Source organism: Anoplophora glabripennis, unplaced genomic scaffold, assembly GCF_000390285.2.
Source record: "Anoplophora glabripennis isolate ALB-LARVAE unplaced genomic scaffold, Agla_2.0 scaffold73, whole genome shotgun sequence".
NCBI lineage: Eukaryota > Metazoa > Arthropoda > Insecta > Coleoptera > Cerambycidae > Anoplophora > Anoplophora glabripennis.
This window is the reverse complement of record NW_019416874.1, coordinates 114,927-129,761: the sequence shown is the minus strand read 5'-3', so window position 1 is coordinate 129,761 and position 14,835 is coordinate 114,927. Positions and strand designations below refer to the sequence as shown.

Below are 14,835 nucleotides of genomic sequence, written 5' to 3'. Positions count from 1 at the left end.
AATAGAATATCCCTAGTAATCCCTTTTAAAAAATCTTTACATTCCCATGGCAATTGAACATTAAAATGGACATATTTTGATAAAGCATGGGACCTATACCATTTTATGAGGAAATTAATAAATAAAAAATATATATTTTCCCGTAATCAACTGATAAAAAAGTTTTTAAAATTTTTTGTAAGGTTACAGCTTTCTATGCAGTTTAAAAAATAGTTTCAAAATAGGTGTAGGTAACCACAAAATTTAATTTTCTCAAAAATAAAAAAACGCCCAAATCTGCGATATAAAAAATGCATAAATGTTCGAGATCTGTGTTAGCAACCCCTATTTTAATTTACTTTACAAATTCCGTTCGAATTGTTTTCATAACTGTATCGGTCCCATTCTTTAGTACTGAAACCATTTTAATTTCCACTCGTCGCCGCCACTGCGTGTCCCAAACAAATTTTAAAGGAGTTCCATGTTCTTATTGAGCTGCACTTATACAAGGTGTTTGGAAAAGTTGGTACAAAATTTAAGGACGTGAAAGTACAGCCAAAAGTAGTAAAAAAAGTTCCTATGAGCTTTGGACCTCCGGAGCACCGTTACTGAGATATGGCCCTCCAAACCAGTCTTCTTATCATTTGGATATTTTTTAAAATAACTTTCTGATTAAAATAATGAAATGAACATTGTAGGTAATAATTATACCATAAGGGTCTTTACTTCTCATAAGTTTCATCAAAATCGTTTATAAATAAGGATAGCTTTGTAACTACCATTAACAGAAATTTTTCGAATTTTTTTTATTCCTTTGAATTGTCAAGCAAATTAATGAATTATCCCTGTCAGAAGGCAACCTTCTGCAAAATTGTGATATCGTGAATTTGGCTGTTCAAGGAGGCATAGGCATGATTTAGAGGAATTAATTTCAGGATTTTTTTAACGTAATGCTACCGTGACTGTAAGAAGAGCGTCTGCTCATGATGGTTCATGGTTGTAAAAAAACTAATGAAGTGCAAAGTCAAGCACAAAGATCACAACTAGGAAACGTAAGAATTTAAATGATAGCACGCGAAAGTGACAATCATTAGTATCATTAAACAAAACTGTCACCATGAAAGGTGCCTACTATGTGAAAATGTTAACTGCTCTGCGCCATACATTATTTAAAAAATAATTATTTCTGACTAAACTACGCAGAATTCGAAAAATAAAATAGGGACATTTTTTCTTCAAACAAGTCAAATTCATTAAAAAATAATATTATTTGTCTGATAATTCAAATACAAAAATTCGCAAAATTTCTGTTGAGGCTAGTTACTATCACTAAACTATCCTTATTTATAACCGATTTTGATGAAACTTATGAAATTTGAAGACCTTTATGGTATGATTATTACCTACAATTTTCATTCCATTATCTTATTCAGAAAAGTTATTTTAAAAAATATCCAAATGATAAAAAAACTCCTTTGGGGGACCATATCTCAGTAACGGTGCTCCGGAGGACCAATGTTTATAGCAACTTTTTTTACTATTTTTGGCTCTACTTTCACCTCGTTAAATTTTGTACCAACTTTTCCAAACACCCTGTATAACAATAAAACTTTTAACATTGTAGTCACTAAATAAAACATTAAAATTATGTAACTGATCATTACAGAAAAATTGTGGTTGCATGTGGCAAATTAATTAATCGAATTTACATATTACAGCAACAATATGTACAGTCAACAATTAAATCAGCAGCTAAAAAAATAAAATTATAAGATGCGTAAAATATGTGACTGTTGGTTTTTAAATCCTTAGCTTAAGTAGGGTGAGGTAAATTAAAGAAAATTTTTTATTGGGTTCAATATATTAACTACAAACAAAGCAACGAATAATTAATAGTTAGATAAAATCAGAAAACAATAAATAAAAAGAGGATATTACCCAAAATCACTTTCAGTCTTCCATAAAATTAAAATAACAAAAAAAAACAACCAGTTCCCTACAAGTTTCATAAGGAAATTTCAAAAATTAACAAAATGTCATAATTAACAGAAGCAAATGTTTAAATATTAATAAATAAAAGTTAATTATTATATATCGTTGTACGTATGAATAATGAAAAGTAGTCCTGTACGATATTTGTCGAGACAGAATTCCAAGAATAAGCCAATAAAGTTCTGTTATCGAAATAACTGTAACAATTTACCATGTTATTTTCAAAATATCAAAATATATATAGTTTTGGATTAAAATGTGTTTTTATTTCTTTTAAAGTACAGTAGAGTACAAATCATAAGTAAACTAGAAGATGATAATAATTATAAACACGCTGGTACAAAAAAGGGATAAACAAAGAAACATGTATTTAAGCAAGCAGTTACGCTGAACGTCAATGTCTTTCTACTTCGGGTGTCGAATGCGGTTAATTCCAAGAAAGCGATGCAGGGGTCTTCTTGTAATTCCATCTCGACAAATATCGTATGGATTGTATATACTTAGTTATTCACTGATTTTTACGATAACTAAAACTAAATGTACTGGTGCACAACCAAATTTGATAAAAATGTATTAACATAAAGTGAAATCATACTACCTACAATAATATTAGTCCAAATTTGTTAGTAAAATATTGGATTTTAATAAATTAAAAATATTATCACAGCTTATACAGACCAGTGATTAGAATATTTTACTGAAATACAAAAATTAAATGAAATTGATGGGCTGTGTAAGTTGTGATATAATTGGAATAATTTAAAAATATATAACCAAAGAAATTTTAAAAAGAACCTTCATAGTGATAAATGAATTAAAAGGGAAGCCCATCTCGCAGTTTTGTCGACTATTATTATACAGTGTGTTTCAAAGAACATGTGTCATTGCTCGAAGGTAGATTCCCAATTAAAAAATAAAACAAAAAGTTTCTAACAACATGGAGTTCTTATTATGATAGTTCAGTTTTTAAAATTTTTTCTTTTTTATCTGAAACAACTTTAGTAACAACTTTTTTAGCTTAGGAGATAGAGACCATTTTCACCATTTTCTCCAAGTATGTTCAAGTAAATTTAAATAATAAATGATACCTGTATTTATTTTCAAAACAAAAGTAAACTTGAAAAAGTATCAAAATGTAACTTTTGTTATAGATTTTCCGATCTCAATTGAAGACCAAATAACTAGACAGTATGTACCAAGTTCGGTTGTTACGCAGCAACTCGGCATTGAAATATACATTTGATAAAACTTGTTCCCATATTTACTTAGCCATACCCATATACTGGTCTGGTCGAACTAAACGTGGAGGTGGTAGAAATGTATACGTCCAGTTGAAGAATCTCCACGCGGGCAAACGGCGCACAAACACAGTCGCATTGGGTGACCGGCCATAAATTTCAGTTGTTGAGGAATTGTCTAGCAGTGCAGTGCAGCAATGCAGGGCAGTAATATATTTTAATAAAAATGTAAATGTTTTTTGATGCCATAATCAAAATTTACCATAAATATAATAAAATTGTTTGAGGACATAAATGATGTTGGCCAAAAGAACATATAAAGGAAATTTGCTACACATTACATAAATTATTTTTTAAACTTTTTTAGAGACGCCTATGAATCTCATTAAATTTTATTGCTAGGCGTTTTTATACATGTTCAACTGACTATACACATTAAATTCTTTAGATAACTGTGCTATCAAAAAAGAAAAGTGTCGGACATGTTTTTTTTTAATTTATTATTTCATTCCCATCCTGTAAGCATGCCCCTGGCGAAGGTGTCTAAATCTTCCTAATGCTAAAATATGTACTATTCTAAATAATTTCACAACCGTCATTCAGTTTACTTAAGTCGTTTCGGAGATATTTTTTAAAATAAAAGATTAAAAAAAAGGATGATAAAATAAGAGGAATCTTCCAATTAAAAGTACATGTTTATTAAAACACATTGTATAAGGGCGCATGCAACCGAGGATTTCCAAATAAGTTGACCTATTGTTACAGTAATCTCAATATTTATGGAAATGTAAAACATTGATATATACAATGAAATGCTTGAATGGAAACTGAAAGCAAAATAAATATTTGCTTCTTCAGTAGCTAAATGCAAGTGTTGTATAGCCTACCTGGATTAATTCAATCTCTGGTCATTATTCAACAGAAACTACTTAAAACTAAATTAAACATGCAATGTACTCAGGTAGGGGAGCAAACAGATTTATTTGGTTCTTCATTGAAGAACTAAATTAAATAAAATCAAAATATTTTGTTCGCTAAATATTTTTCTTAAGAATAAAAGGACAAAAAACAGTTTCTATTGTCAATTGTTTTAATATTCAAAATAAAGATACTATTAGTAACGTTTGTTCTTTACTACCGGCATTAAATTTTATTTCATGAAAAACATTTTTGTATCATTCTCAGAGTAAAAATCTGTGTATTTTGTTCCTAATTTTCCTTGTTAAATAAGTAATATATCACCATTTTTTTATCAAATAAGGTTGGAAAATATTTATCGGGCAGACAAGGTAAATAAAATTTTATTAACCACTTTGCCTCACCTCTATATCATTATCTTTTGTCAACAAATATTATTTACATTTTGCACTTACCTAATGCAGGTTGATATGTTACATTAGCTAATGTAAATTTTTTACACATACAAAGCAAGTTCCATAATTTAATTAAGGAACATCTAAACTAGTATAAATTTTTAACTTTTAACTTTTCTTTGGCTACAAATTAAAAGTAATCCAAAATCTTGTCCTTTTAATATTTTTTTTAGTTACTAAATATTTCTTATTAGAAAAACAAACTAACGGGTCCATAATAAAATATGTAATATTTTGAACCTAACTAAATTACTTTTTTGGACACATGCAAGTGATCATTGTTAGCCTACATTGGCTATCACCCAAGGCCATAAGAATGACGAGATGATGCCCGTAAAGATGCCAGTTATTAAGGCCGCTGCAGCCAACATACCAGCTGTAGTCGCATACCTCTCTTCGACCATCCTGGAAAATATATTACTCGTAAATACTGGGTCAAAAACGTTCACTTAACAACAAAGACTGAACTGCTTGAGATATGAATTTTTTCATGGAGCTAGATTAATCATAAGTAAAAGTATTTAACATGTTTAATGAACTTGACCATACAAAAAATTAACATCCTATACACAATTTTATCCTTAAATGATGTTAAAACTGTGTTGAAGTTTTGTAAGAAACATAATTCTTATTAAAAAGTTTTGCTTCTATTCATACGTGCAATTTCATTAGAACAATTTGTTCAGAATTAAAATTTATATTCACGTTCCAAATTGGAAATATTAGAATTACAATGAATGTTAATATCTCAATTTCGCAACTAGTCGAACCAAATTACACTTGGAGAAAAAAAAATTGTTACCTGGACTTTTATAAGTGGAAATGATAAAGGGCTTATAATAAACCTAAAAAAAATAAAATTGTATCATTGGGATTTCTGGTGAAACTTGATGTCCTACAAAAAAGTATCTAATACAAAAGTTGTAGACCATGCAAAAATCTACAACTTTTGTAGAGATCACTTTTTAAGATAACCTCAAATTTTCCGAAAAACAGGTTTTTTTCTGATTTTTCTTTTTTTATTTCTCATTTCCGCAAAAATAATTTAATTTTGACGAAACTTGGTGAAAGTATTCCTTTCTGTATCTTAAATAACCGCAAATTTTTTTAGATAAAAAAATCTAGAAGTTTCCAAGATATTCATTTTTTCTGGTCTGAAACACTTTTTTTTTCAAAGAAAAATTCTACTTAGAAAAATCATCGTTCAGAGTTCTGCCGGTAATCATTTTTCTCGTTTTGACATATACTGTTTGGTGAAATAAAAAAATCTGTAATCACAGTTCGAAAACATGCTCAAAAATGAAAAAATAAAAAATGACGTAACAATGAATTTTTCAGTAATTGTTGATAATTTGTTTAAATTAAAAAAAAAACAAAAACTGATTAGACCATTCAATTATACGAGAAAAAATAAAAAATAAACTGTGTCTTATTGTTTGACCCAAAATTTAATTTTTGTGCAGTATTGCTACAAACACCTAGTAAGTCAAATTACAAATACTAAATTATCTTTGGATGAGATTTCAGCAATGCAAAGTATTAACTGCAAAGTCTACTGTTGACGTAAACCCCGAAAATCCGAAATTTGGCTTTATTTGAAAACAAATTTTAAAATAAATTGCATATTTACATTGCCACTTTTTTCGCTCTATCCAATGGCGTCAACATTTTTACAATCCGACGTTCCGTCTTCGAGGGGTCATCAGGTTAATTTTTTTAAATACTTCGCTGCTATTTTCACGACAATCTTTTATGATTTTACTATTGTAATCACTTAAAAAGGTCTTTAGCTATAATTTAAAATTTTTCCTGAACGCTTTCAAAATATCTATTCGAGGAAGTCATAACAGTATAAAAGTCAATACAGTACAAAATATCCAACAATTTTTTTTAATCAATAATTTAAAAAATAATACGAATTTATGAAATGTTTTATTATTTCTAATTAGTATTGCTAATAGTAGTAAAAAAAATTGTTGGATATTTTGTGCGGTATTGACTTTTATACTGTTATGACTTAATTCAAAAGATATTTTGAAAGCGTTCAGAGCCGTACTCAGGAAAAACTTTAAATGATAGTTAAAACATGCTAAAAACTTTTTAAGTGATTACAATAGTAATATAATCTAATTCAGAATTAAAAATTACATTAGATTTTGTCATAAAAATAGCAGCGACGCATTTAAAAAAATTAACCTGATGATGGATGGCCCCTCGAAGACAAAACGTCAGATTGCAAAAATGTTGACCCCATTGTATAGAGCGAAAAAAGTGGTTTTGTAAATATGTATGCAATTTATTTTAAAATTCGTTTTTTAATTAAAATCAGAAAAAAAATTAAACAATTTTGCAAATCTTCGGGTTTTTCTGGATATCTATCTCCGGAACTACCCGGAATTTTAAAACTTTCTAAATGGCATATTGTTAGGTATAAAAAAAAACAACTTTTTCTAATCTGAGCCACCCTGTATCTCTTACGTTTCCTAGATCCTAATGCTATCCCATCCTTTTCTTGTACACACTGTATATCTATGAATTCATCAAAATTAAAAAAAAATAAGTACACTAATGGATCCTACGGAAAAAAGAAAATATTATTTATTTTATTCATTCACTATTCGACTCATGTTTATAGCAATACTGTACAAAAATAAAGTTTTGGGTCAAACAATGAAGCAGTTTTTTTTTGTATTTTTTCCATACAATTGAATGGTGTAATAAGTTTTTGAATTTTTAAAAAATTTAAGCAAATTATCAACAATTACTGAAAAGTTATTGTTGCAAATCATTTTTTATTTTTTTGGCATTTTTGAGCATGTTTTTGAACTGTGATTACAGATTTTTTTATTTCACCAGAGTATATGTCAAAACAAAAAAAAAATTTTCACCGGCAGAACTCTGTATGATAATTTTCCTAAATAGAATTTTTCTTTGAAAAAAAGTGTTTCATACCGGAAAAAATAAATATCTCAGAAACTTCTTGAATTTTTTATCTAATAAAATTTGTGGTTATTTAAGACAGAAAGGTATACTATCACCAAGTTTCATCAAACGAAAAATAAGAAAAAAACCGGTTTTTCTCATTTTTATCGGAAATTTTGAGGTTATCTTAAAAAGTGACCTCTACAAAAGTTGTAGATTTTTGCATGATCTACAACTTTTGTATTGGATACTTTCTTGTTTGACATCAACTTTTGCCAGAAATCCCGATGATACAATTTTTCACAACTTTTCAACCCCCCAAATCAACCCTCTGCCTCCCCTGCGCACAATTTTTCTTCCGTTTATTATAAGCACCTTTACCATTTCCACTTACACAAGTGCAGGTAACAATTTTTTTTTTCTCCCTCTAAATGAGTTATTTCGATCGGTCTAAACTGGATATGTGCTCACAGCAGAGCATGAAGTTATACTTGCTGTCCAGCGACAGGGTATGAAAATGAAAAAATAAAAAAAGATTACAAACAAAAAATCTGTTTTCACAAGTCAAAGGTAGGTAGTCTTTGTAGAAATACGACACATTCGAAGTTACACCCTGTATATAAAAAAAGGAATATATAAAAAAATTTAATATGACAAACACCAAGTTGTATAAGTATAGAAGCACTGATAGCAACGCTGGGATATGTCACAGCTAAATATTTACAACACAAGGGAGGTAAAAATAATACTAAATTAGGGGTCAGAATAATGATCCTATTAAGGTCACATATAATAGAGTTAAAGTGGCTTACAAATACACGTACATATTTTGTAATAGTAATAAGGAATGTTTTGTTTAATATCTTCAAATGACCTATTGCTTTTACTGTTTAGAAAAACAAAATATTTTATTCAACGTGGAGCAAACAGATCTATCTTCTAGAATTTTGTTATTAGATCTAAACTGATTTGAATTCTTTAATTAATCAATTTATTTTTGTGTACAAATTGTTGTTAACTATCAAAAAGTAACTATGAATAAATAAAAAAAAACTGCAAATACCTTGGGGTGTACATCATAGCAAGAGAGCTAAAATATCCATTAGTAATGCCCATAGTCGCAGCCACTACCCAATAAACCAAGTCATTAGTCACCAGTACAGGTAAAATTCTATCCAATCCCTTCACCTGATAGTTGCAGAATAAATAGAATGGGATGTAAAGAATCCTCAGGGTGACCGGAATCCACAAGTACTTAGGTTTCGGCTGCATTTAAGACCGAAATTAGATCACGTTTGATCGTTTCAACATGGTACTTACCCAAATGAAATAGCTGGGTAACCAACTGCCGATCATGGCAAAAACATTAAAAGTTATAAAGCATGTTATGCTTGCATAGTAATTTAGTGGGATGAAGAAATTTTCGTCCACCGGCTTGATGTCTACAAATAATTCGGAATCAATTTTTATTAGCTACGTAACGGAAAAGTAATTTTTTCGATAAATTAGGAAAAAACCGTCAGAAAATAAATAAGATAAAGCTTACCGGCATGTATCGCTGGGAACACAGCTAGGGTCACAAAAAATACAAAGAAAACGTTATACAACTGTGGTAAAGATTTCTTTAAAATATACAAGTAAGGAGGTCGTTCGCTTGATCCCCTCATCAGCTGTCTCCTCTGTTCGACATCCTTCTTCTCTTTTAATTCGAAGTGTCGGTAAAATCTCTAAAACCCCAAGAAAAAGTTACTGAATTTGTTTCGTCAATGGACAACAAAGGAATTAAGTACTTACGTTTCGTTGTAAAGTAAAATACGAGACGAAACAAATCACCAAAATAAACAAAGCTGTTATAAAATAATAAATAGCGGCCATTCTTGTATTGGACGTCATCAAGCTAGAAAGGAGGTTAACAACGGCTGTGAAAGTGCCACTTATATTGTTGCCCAAAATGACGGCGCCCGTATATTTTCCTGGTAACTTGGCAGCCATTCCATAAATACTGTTCTGATATATACCATTAGCCACTAAAATTATGTGTACATTTATAAGTCACATAAAAAAAATTATAAGTTACTTACTGTTCAAAATAACAACACATATCATTGTAACGTAAAAGAAACCATGTGGCCATGTGCTAGAGTCGACCATTGCTAGTATAACTGTGATAATAAAAACTATTACTTCTACAGTTATACTGCATACAATTCTGGTAGTTAAACTTCCTCTAAAAAAAGTAACATATAACGACGCATAAGCCAGAAAATAAGTTTTTGTTACCCAATCGTTACAAAAACATTCATCCAATTGAACAAAACGCTAGGAACCTGAGCAGAAAACGTCAGATACTGCATGAAATTAGGCACGTACGGAAATATAAATCCTATATATTCGGGAGACAGTTTATAGTTTGTGAAATACTAAAATAAAAAAAGAAACACAGACAAGATTTACTTTCATTGCAAGTTAATTTACTAGTGTAGATCTACCTACTTCATTGGCGTTGATAAACATGTTCCAAGGCATTAAAACACCAATACCATGTATGAGAAAAGTAAAATACACCAAATTGTTTGTATCAGGAGGAGAACTCAGTGGTAGACTTGTTTCGTCTACGGTCAAATTTTTAAAATTCAACTCGTCCTCTTGTAACTCTTTCTCCTCCCAAGACAACTGCTGTTTGGTAGGCTGTTGCAAACAAGTCTTCTCGGTAACTTCTGCATCTAAAAATTTTGAATTGGATTCCTATAGGTTTTATTACTAGATATAAATACATTTATATATGATATAAACTTGAATGGGTATATAAAATAAACAATTTTATTTACCTTGTTTAGAGATATCTATACTCATAATTGGAGTAGGTAGGTAATAATTAGGTACTCTGACCATGACCACTAGTCGGGTTAAATTTGAATAACAAGTAGTTAAAGCAATAATTCAAAACAAACACTCTAAATGTCTGGTAAACTACATAAAATGTTTAAATCCAAAATAATATATAAAAGTTCAGTGAACTGTTTAAATATTTAAGATCCCAAAAATAGAAGTAGTGATAAGGAAAAAGTTCAAAATCTAATTTCCTTTATCCTATAATTTTGCTTATTTATTTAATTTTAATTAACAGCAATCTTTAAATTAATTTACTTCCCCATTTTTAAGATTGAAATAATATTTACATAAAATGGCCAGTTATTAAATACATTTATAGAATAGTAGGTACCTACATATCGTTTGGGAGTAAGCAAAATAATTACATTCAAAAATATACCATAAAATTACCTTGTATGGGCTGCAGCGGAACTCCATTTGTTTCATTGTATAAGTAATCTTTATTGTAACTCATGTTTTTGTGTCTGTTGTTTTTACTAATTGATAGTCACTGCTAATTGTCAACCAACACTATATCTCATTTCTTTAATATATTCAATAAATCCTTGAAGTAAAAGATTTTATAATTAATAAGTACTTATTGCAACAGTGATAATATAAAGGATTATAAGAAAATGTGATGTTGCTTCGATACATCATTTCGTTAATATTGTAAATGTATATGTTATCACTTAATGATAAATACATTCATATGCCTGCAAGTTTTGTAAACTTATAGCTTAAAAGGTCAATACAGTTATTATCTCTGAACAAATAGCTGCATAATGTATCTGTTATTTAATAAATTGATAACTTTTTTCTTACAAAAGTTAACTAGAAACTAAATAGAAATTTATTATTTACTTTAAACTTGAAACTTTTACACATATTTCGTTTGGAATTTTATATTCTCCAAATAGGGGGTATGTAGTTTACTGAAATATTATGACTGATTATATATGATAGTATAGTAACAATTTAAATAAGAAATACATTAACTACTAATAAATAGATAGGTAGGCATGAATTAATGGACTGAATTAGCAGAAAAAAATTGTAGCAAAATTGAAGGTTTGTATATATTTTTAAATTTAAACATTTTAAAATTGATTTAAATGAAAATGAAAATAATTTGATATAGCATAGCGTTGTAGGAATAGACATGCTTCTATTTAAATAATATTTATAATATATAATATTATAACTAACTTGTAGGTACTTAATCTACATTTTCAGGGTCAAAAAAATTTAGAAGTATGAAAAAGATTTTATCTATTACCTTTTTCAAAAAATGTACAATTTTATTTAACCTTAAAGTAACATACTACCCAGAAATTGAATGCCCTAGAGGCAATGGCTAAGAATGATTATACTTACGTTAAAAAAAAAACGTGGTCGAAGATAACTTTATAAAGAAACGGATGTACCACAAAATATGGATGTACTTTAACCGTTTAGGAGAAAGTTCTTCCAATGCAATGTAACAGTTACCAAATTAACACAACCTCAAACCTCAATAACCTCATGCACGAACCATCATAAAACACAAAACAAGACAGAATTGTGGCTACTGGCTAGGGACTATACTCATGTGCTATACTCGGCGGCCGAAATTATAAAGAGTGACTATAATACATAATAAATTAATTATTATTACCTGGGTACCTGGCATATCTCCGTCAAAAATGAATATAAAAATCTGAAATTTTAGGGGTGTACTATGGATTAGAGATGTGTTGCTCTTTCACTGTCTGCTACTTTGGCACTGTTCCGCAGTTGTCACTGGAGCTGACTGTTCCGCTGCGACAAAAGAAGCAGTGATTTTTCGGAGCGTTTACTGCAAAGTGCAATTTACTAGCGCCAGAGACATAGCTCAGGCGTGCCGGCCACAGCAGAGCAGATTCTCGCTCAGCCGTTGCGAACTGTGCTTGAATTTTGAATTAGTCACAGTGTCACACACTAAACATATAATACAGTCGCGTTTGATTTAAAGACATTGTATTTCAGCGACTAGAGCAATGCGTGTATTGCTGGTTGCTGCTCTACAAATATTTTAAAAGTTTTTGTTTACAAAATCACTTAAAACTTAGACTAAGCAAAAAACATGCGACTGTTCTTCATTTGTTTTTGTTGCACTCGCGGAAAAATTTTGAATATCTGGCACTGTACTCACTGTAGGATGTCGTTGTTCTATGTGTCTTTTTAAATTGGTGATTGAAGATTTATAACAAATATTTTGCTTGCATATATTACAACAAGCTTTACTTTCATACGTTGGTAAAAATAAATTCCACAGGAAAGATTTTCTTCGTTTATCCATGTCCAATTTTATTTGTAATAAAAATTTATCAGTAGTAACTTAGGACAAAATAACAGATAACGCTATATCAAATTCAAATAAATAATGCAAAAGCGAAATAACAAATTGAGCTAAATCTACGAAAGTTGGCACATGCTTGAAAAACAGCGCATGACGAAAGTATCCCTATTCCCTAACGCTAGCCGCTATTAAGCACGACAAGTGTCGATTTATGAACTTTGACGCGAAAATAAGGGAACATATCACGGTAGGAATGTATGCGCGCGCTACCAGGAGCTGTTCCGAAAAATCGCAGCTATTTGTCACTGCTCTGTTGCCGGAGCAGTAGCAGGTGTCACTGCTCCGCAAAAAGAGCAGTTTAGCCCATCTCTACTATGGATGGGGAGACCTAAGAGCGGGTACCCGGGACCTATAATCATCGAAAAAACGACAAAGTCCATAGGAGGGTGGATTTTAGTTTTTGTGGAAATTCGGCAAGAACGTGTCTCCGGGGGTAGTTTTTCTCGTAGAATCCGAAAATCGCAAAATAAATAGAGTATATCTAAAAAAAAACACCCCTCACCCCCTCCGCACCCCCTTAGGGTGGAAGGGGTGAGTTGAAACTACGTCCGCTCTTAGGTCTCCCCATCCATAGTACACCCCTAAAATTTCAGATTTTTATATTCATTTTTGACGGAGATATGCCAGATACCCAAGAGTTATAGTCCAACCGTATCGTCTGTACTGTGTGTATTTGTACTGTATACTTGTTCAGATAGATTTCGTGCAGTTGATATGTCAGCCGTCACCAATCAAAAAAAGGTTTTTGACTCAGAGGAATATTATTCCTCAGAGGTTTTTGAACTCTTAGATCATTTCTAAGCTTTAGGCCTCATAGGTCTGATGATTTCGATAATTATAAAATTATGGATGTTGACTGAAGTAGAATATTTCAATCAATGCTGTGGACAATCTCAATAATTAGAGGACACCAGTAGATCACCCAGAAAAAAAAAACTGATGGGTATCAAATTCAAATGCTGATACTATAATGGTTATGTGTACTTACATTTACTACGTAATACTGGATATACCCGTGGAAATTAAAATAATAATCAAATTTGCGTGTTCTTTATGGATAAATTAATACATATAACAGCGATTTCCATTGATGCACTGAGTACATCTCTTTTCTCTGTTTTGTGGAGCGCATATTCAGTGTATCTCCATCCTATATTATCTACAGTGATAATAAAAGATGGAAATATACTCGGTGCGCACTCAGTGTGTCAATGGAAATCGCCATAAGATTGATTTAAAAATCACAAATCGAGTCTGGAGTCTGGTTTATTTGGTGATTATCAGAGAGCGGACAATTTGTGACTTTAACCTTGAACATAGATATGTCATTCATAAACCTCTAGATACATTACCCATGACGCAGTGGCGTGTCGGGTATGCATCGGAAATATACGTGATAATTCACGAAAATTCCACGGTACATACATTTTTAGGCGTTATAAAATATTTAGAAAATCAGAAATCGTATACTACATATTTATTAAATAAAGTTCGGTTAAAAATAGTGTCGTTCTTTTAATTGGAAATTAGGAGTCAATGTAACGAATACCCTCAGGCGACGCACATGATAGAATAGTCCAACTCACGCTCCATTCATAACAGGGCTGCAGTTTGAATTCCGACCAATAGGAATTCGATAAACGCAACCGATGTCGATTGATGGACTAGAGATGGGCGCGAGTGTCATTTCATTTCTTTAGAACTAAATTAACTCAATTATTTTCTCGTTATTTAACCTGTTCACATGATTTATGGATTTTAAATAAAGGGTACAAATCTTCGCGAGGATAATACGATATATTTGCTATACAAAATAATTATATTTTGCATAGTTTATACACAATACATTTTTGAACGCGTACACATCTCTACCAAAATTTGACCTATTCTTCGGGTTAAAGTCACACATTGTCCGCTCTCTAGTGATTATGTACATATGTACTTAAAATAAAGTGGTCAGTGGCCTGGCCTATCAATCACAGAATAACTAGAAAACCGTCTTTTTATTCTACGACCTTAATATTCTGTGGGGTTTTCTTTTGCCATCTATTGGCTAATAGAATAAATATAACGTACTTAA

General features: G+C 30.7%; 1 protein-coding gene across 3 annotated transcripts; it reads right to left on the bottom strand.

Moving 5' to 3' along the window:
• Window positions 1-4,492: 4,492 nt before the first annotated feature.
• Window positions 4,493-13,763, bottom strand: LOC108905032 (equilibrative nucleoside transporter 1-like). 3 transcript variants are annotated; one of them, XM_023455606.1, is made up of 10 exons: window positions 13,744-13,763; window positions 10,787-10,940; window positions 9,998-10,227; window positions 9,785-9,924; window positions 9,586-9,731; window positions 9,299-9,531; window positions 9,051-9,231; window positions 8,825-8,946; window positions 8,568-8,770; window positions 4,493-4,987 (listed from the first exon to the last, which is right to left on the bottom strand). In XM_023455606.1, exons 2-10 carry the CDS (start codon window positions 10,848-10,850, stop codon window positions 4,864-4,866), a joined length of 1,443 nt encoding a protein of 480 aa, XP_023311374.1. In that variant the 5' UTR covers window positions 10,851-10,940; window positions 13,744-13,763; the 3' UTR covers window positions 4,493-4,863. The 3 variants fall into 3 exon arrangements, with proteins under 3 accessions (XP_023311374.1, XP_023311373.1, XP_018563313.1); XM_023455605.1 differs by lacking the exon at window positions 13,744-13,763 and adding an exon at window positions 12,033-12,106; XM_018707797.2 differs by lacking the exon at window positions 13,744-13,763 and adding an exon at window positions 11,753-11,947.
• Window positions 13,764-14,835: the final 1,072 nt, after the last annotated feature.

Bases quoted from the DNA above. Each gene is read 5' to 3' on its own strand.
- LOC108905032 (XM_023455606.1), bottom strand. From the start codon at position 10,850: ATGAGTTACAATAAAGATTACTTATACAATGAAACAAATGGAGTTCCG. The intron at 9,732-9,784 runs GTAACAAAAACT...TACTTTTTTTAG, and splicing joins AATGTTTTTGTAACGATTGG to AGGAAGTTTAACTACCAGAA. The intron at 8,771-8,824 runs GTAAGTACCATG...TCTTAAATGCAG, and splicing joins TACCCAGCTATTTCATTTGG to CCGAAACCTAAGTACTTGTG.